Source organism: Lygodium microphyllum, chromosome 25 (genome assembly GCF_053477565.2).
Source record: "Lygodium microphyllum isolate KBCC chromosome 25, Lygodium_microphyllum_v1.1.10, whole genome shotgun sequence".
NCBI classification, from domain to species: domain Eukaryota; kingdom Viridiplantae; phylum Streptophyta; class Polypodiopsida; order Schizaeales; family Lygodiaceae; genus Lygodium; species Lygodium microphyllum.
Window position 1 is genome coordinate 70015988 of NC_141159.1, and position 6000 is coordinate 70021987.

Genomic DNA, 6000 nt, shown 5'->3' on the forward strand with positions numbered 1-6000 from the left:
TTGCCCTCACTAATTGTGGATGTGGTGTTACGTAAAGTAGAGGTGTACTCCAAACGGGAAATACATACTGTACATTTCCTTTGGTTGTGTCACCAAACACATTCTAAGGAAATATTTCATAACTACAGTCTAATAAATGTTTCTTTATCTGGCTTTATGCAAAACTATATACAGACATGAACCACCTCAATAACTTCACGTGCAGCTCCCAAAAGCAGGGTTTTTAAACTGACTCAATGGCAATGAGTGGTCATTAGTAGTGTGTTGTGAAATCAACTAGGAGGACTACATGGGAAAATTTTCATTAAGCTTGAATTCTTCTCTGAGTTATGATAGTTTTCAAAGTTACACTGTATGTAACAAACCTGCCCTTCTCATTTAATATATTCTCCTCTTTTTGATTTCCAATTCATGAAAGCCTATCTTTCCAGTATAGTAAGTGCAGGAGAAGGACAGAGTTGAACTGACAAAGAAGAGGATCTTTTATCAACTAGATATAAAAGAGCCTTAACAATATGTTATAGGATGATAATTATTTCATTGTATGCAAAGTCATGAAGTCTCAAACTGAGCTTCAGGGATCGTGGTTGGAGCCAAAAGCAAGTACTCAAAGATGGTCTTGGCCACTCATGCTTTGCTTATTAAAGAAGTCTAATGGTCCCTTTGTATACGTACAAACATGCTACTGGCTAGCCATGACAATTTCCTGGAAATAAACATTCCTATCCAGTCATGCAGAATGGAAACATACAAATGAGGAGTTACATACATAGTTGATCTCCTATTGAGTTTCTATCTATAAGAGTCTCACAGGGAGAGAGAAAGTGAGATTGATGTGTGCAAAAGAGACAACCTGTAAGACCTATGGCATACATAAAAGCCTATAGATTATATCATCATGATTTTTGAAAGTGAAAATGTAGTAGAGGAATAAAATGCTAAAGATAAACCTAATTCAAGTACAATGATGCTAGGGATCTCCTATTATCCCACTGCTGGTGTCATGATTCATCCCAACATATTTAGGGATCTTCTAACATCCAATGGGTGGTGTTATCCAAACGTATTTCATAACCACTGCAACTTGGTATTCAATGTGGTGAAATTGAGATGCAAGGGAAAGTACCACAAAGGATACTTGATTATGATTCTCCAAAGATATTATAGGTGGGAGCCGGGGTCCACGATGTTGAAAGCATCAGGCCCCACGTAGCTTGGTAGCTCTATCCAATTTCACCCATACAATTGATCTCTTATACCATCTTGTATCCTATGAGAGAAATTTAGTGAGCTTTTACAACATGGTCTCAAAAAACCAAGGAAAGCTCTCAACTTTAATAGAGATGGATATCAACGTCTAAAAAACCAACACCCATGTCTTAGATTCCATCTGGTGGAAGTTGACTTATTAGAGCACAACTCGCCTTTCTCTAATAGGTGAATCTCTATTGGTCAACTAGGTCCTGCTTGCAATTGCTTGGTATATAGCTTCTCTTCAGCTTGTGTCTTTCACTTATGCCACTTAGTTTAGAGCTTATTGTGGTTTGATTCAAAAGGTCCAAGGATTCTAGGCCAAAGTGGCCTTGCAAGCCCTCATCAAATGCTGCTCAGAGTGAGGATTGGGGATTATTGATCTAGGGTACCAAAGTCAATGCCCATTGGGCAAGCTAGGCTCAAGGGTTCACACCAAGGGGGTAGATTTGGAAGCTTCTCCTTTAGGAGGTTTTCTAGCCTCCCCATAGGTCAAGGATAGAGATAAGTTATAGCTTTAGCAGGTTGTTTGGGAGGATAGACTTGCTCAATCCAATAGAGTTTGGAGAGACATCTACTAGGATGCAGACTTGGGGATTCTTTAGCACACGATGGTGAGCATTATGGGTCATGACCACATCTCAAGGGTTGGTCCCATACCACCAGCCCACACCATCCCGGTGTGTATAGATGCATCGGCCAATGAGCCAAGAGTTCAATAGTGGTGATCACACAATGAATGTGCACAATAGGGCCTTTAGTCCTATTAATAGGACTTGGCTGCCCTAACCCCGAAGTTCCCTTAGTGCATTTGCACTAAGTTACTTCATGACCACTGTGACTAATGCTACTAGTGCCCCTCCGGATGTCCAAGGATGTAACACTTCCTCTCAACAAAAATTAGTGTCAATCAAAATACTAATGCCTGTACGGGCTACAAGAATTTAGCTTCGAATGATGGTTTGTTATAGCCCTGGAGTGGTAGCTCCTTGGAGTCCAATCATTAGAACCATCGAAATTCTTACGCATTTGCATCAACACAACACAAACAAAATCGAGCATGAGTACTTGACAAGAAACATACCTTGTCATCATACCCACCACCCACAACACGTGCCCCCCGTGCATGTCCCCCTTGCTAGCAATGTCCCATACCACCCTAAATAAGATAAAGGCATACCTGTCAGGCATGAACCATTACGGTTCCCTGAGAAAAAGTGGTTTTGTGCACATCATCAATTCTCGTGTCCATTTGCAGGTTGACACTTTAATACCAATGAAATGTCCCCCTAGGATCCAACTTGCACATGAGACATGACACAAGCCATATCCATAAATAAAAGGGACTCAATATCAGACTCACCTCCTAGACATAGAGCCAAATGGGCTCACCCTCAAGCCCGGGAGCTAGGAGCACTCTAGGTACTTTATGATGACTATGGTGACCAATGCTACTAGCGCCCATCTGGATGTTGAAGGACATAACACCCAACCCCCAAACTACCTCGAGAGGCCTTGTACATATTTGGATTGACTAGCATTTTAATGAGGCACACTTTATTTTGGGGGGGGGGGCGGGGGGGAACATATTCGATTTCTTAAGTGAAGACATGAAGCTAAAGCTATGGCTCTTGTGTCATTGTATAAGAGAGTATGCCTGCCTCCCTCCCTCACCTTGTAGTGTCAAGTTCTGCTTGGATGCGTGTTGATAGCACTAGCCCTCACCTGCGAACCTTGTCCTTTTGTGCCTCTGGCTTGCATTGTACATAGTCCCTTGATATGAATATGACCTCTTGCCCTCAAGATGGGCCATTCTGCAAAATGTGATTCCTTGGTGTGTTGAGTTGTGTGTGCTAAGTGCTCTCTTGTGCTTCCATGTGCGTGCTGAGTTGGGGAAGCTGCGTACCGTCACACTTGGTATTGCAAAGAAGATGTCATCCCAAAATGCTCAGCAAGGTCTCCTTCAATGCAGTAATCTGTTGAGGAGATGTGGGGAATTTTTGTGGTGATAAGGTCTGATGGCCATAATCCTCTTGTAAGGTCGTGGACAGCACAAGATCCATGAGGTTGAGGGCATTGGTTCTCAGCATAGATCAATGGCTCCATTAGTTTCATCCTTCTTAGTTGGTGTCCTATGCCAGCTGATGTTCAAAGAAGGCAGTGGAGCAGCTGTGGTAGCTGCTATCTCCAAAATTACGCTTGGGAATGAGTTATGGTTCATGGATGTTTATGCTCCCAATTCAGCAAGGGAGTGGATGCTTATGGTTTGTGAAGATTCAGTTCATGCTACATTCTCTCATTTTATTTTGGATGGTCTAGAACCGCATGCATGGGATATATTGGAGGCTTTGTGTTTGTGATAAGACATGTGGTCGTGGTTGCATCTAGCAGATTCAGGATAAACATACCATTCTTAGCAACATTTTAGTACTGGTCATGTTTCGATAGTATTTATGTATGTCATTTTCCTTACCAAAAGTAATTGCTAGCTGAGTGGAAGACCACATGTTCTGTCAAATTATTAGTGAATATTGCTAGAGATGTTGTGCCAACTGGTGGAAACATTTAATGCTTTGCTGTAGCATTTGCCCAGTTATACTTCAACCTGACTTTCCTCCAACAACATGAAAATTTTTGTGATTGGCCACTTTTTTAGCTGGAATGCTCAAAAGCTGGCAAGTTTTGACTGGTAGAGTTCACTTGCAACCTTTGCAGATTTCGTTAGCAGCATCATAAGGGAAAGGTCAGGTCTAATGACAGTGAGAGATTCTACTATTCCTCAAGAGTCAAGGGTTTCCCAGAAATGATATGTTGGTGCAGTCTAGTTTGGAGGAGAAAATTAGATGGGATATACCTCCTCAGTTTGAGGGCTGTGGCTAGGGGAAATTGGGCTTTCATGAATAGTAATGATTTTTTGCAGCATTCAGCAGATGCAATGTATCAAGGATGATTGAGGATAAGATATGGGTTACAGGAAAAAAGAAGAGAGCAGAGTGATTGACAAGGATAATTTAGCACTTGAATAAAGGGTGGTCAGCCGCTCTTAGGTGACTGGGTGACCTTGAACTGAGGTTCTCTACAGGTATCAATGTGTAAGGGTTACATGCTGGCCATGTTGCCAATCGCTTGTTTGATTCTTCCAATCATCACAAAAGGAAGGGAATATATACAGGGTTTCTCGAGGGTAACAACTAAACCCGTTCATAATAGATCTGTCAATTGACACGTACATGTAGATGACTTAGGTCCAGCAAAATTGTAGCAAAGGGAATGTCTTGCTTTGCCCTTGTATCATTTCTGCTCTTCACTGGTCTTTAAATAGATGATAACCTCGCTATCTTTTAATTTTTTACTAGTTATCATGTATGCTTAACCTGCAAGTGGTTGGGTTTGCTATTAATGTCTGTGGGTACAGAAAGGGTACTTTAATTTTCTCATTTTGGACTTGAAGCATATCTTCTGAGAGTGTGTGTTAATGCTTCCAACTTCCTTTGCAATTTGGTTTATTTGTGCTGTTTTTTGCACAGGTCTAGAATAGAGAGTGAAGAGTCTCATACACAGACTGTTGGGTTACCATTATGAAGGTTTGAAGCAGCATGTCATCATACTGTATAGTACAAAAATGTCCACAACAGGTTTAAAGCTTCTCAAGCCGACTGGTGGGATACTACACGGAGGATTGGAGCCATTGCCATCATACTGTACAGTACAAACGTGTGTGCAGCAGATTTATGTATGTTCACGATTTATGATTGTAATTTAACTGCACAGGCTAAAGAATATTCCATGATCCTCTGATGCTTTCGTAAAATTAGTTACCATTGGTTTTCTGAGATAGCTAGGCCTATGTTGAAGTGTTATTCTTCCTTGTTCTACTTGGGAGTGCACTTGCAAGAACTGATGATAAAACAGTGATTGACGTATGGAAAATAGGTTCAGATTTGTTGGAAGGTCATGCTTTTATCATGACATCTGTGTATGTAGCATGAAAGGCGAGGTTCATGGGCAAAATGGCCTATGAAATCCGAGAATAGTACAACTACGATGAGGTCTCTTCATAGATACAATTGAAAGTACAGTCAAAGAACGACTAGTGAGAGTAAATCAAGTTTGAAAACTGAAAATTCTAGAGATCTATAGCTATTTTGAAAGCTAAAATAAGCCCAAGGAGTTGAGAGAGAGAAAATCCTAGAAACCAAACTAAAGATTTAAAATGAGATGCCATCATATCTGTGTAGTATATGGCATGCAATAATAGTTCAGCTCTGTTGATGTTTAGGTATGTTGGGTTGTTGCCTAGGGAGATGAGGACCTCTCATTTGACATCATGCTATGGGTTAGTCCAAGGCGACCCCTTATCTACGTGGTGGGCCTAGGACTATACAAGTAGCCAACAAGTAGGAGCTTTGGTGCTTATCATGGTGGACTTTGTAAGCATTTTTTTGTGTAAGTGGGTTCAAATACGCTACTCTCTCGTCTCTCAAGAGGGTTTCTTTATGGCATCAAAGCTCAAGCGAAGCAAAGTAATAGGCATCTTTGGTCCTCATACTCTTATGATCCAATGTAATGGTCAGAATCCACCTCAATAGAGAATGGTACCACCCATTGGTCTTATCACACTATAGCGAGTTGTAGTATTCCTCTTACATCTATCTTCATCTTGCATAGCCGGTATGTATAGACCTTTGCTGCAACAACCATGTATCTTCATGTCTTTGTTTGTAGTTAGTCTGATGAGGTGCATATCTT

The 6000-nt window shown here is 41.1% G+C and overlaps 1 protein-coding gene across 1 annotated transcript in view; it reads left to right on the forward strand.

Moving 5' to 3' along the window:
- LOC148014351 (glucan endo-1,3-beta-glucosidase 1-like) overlaps positions 1 to 5332 on the forward strand; it is a 44130-nt gene extending 38798 nt beyond the window's left edge. Inside the window, exon 5 of the mRNA XM_087666434.1 lies at positions 4779 to 5332. Within this exon, the coding sequence (XP_087522560.1) occupies positions 4779 to 4784 (6 nt within the window). The 3' untranslated portion in view covers positions 4785 to 5332. The remainder of the gene's footprint in view (positions 1 to 4778) is intronic.
- The last annotated feature ends 668 nt before the right edge of the window (positions 5333 to 6000 follow it).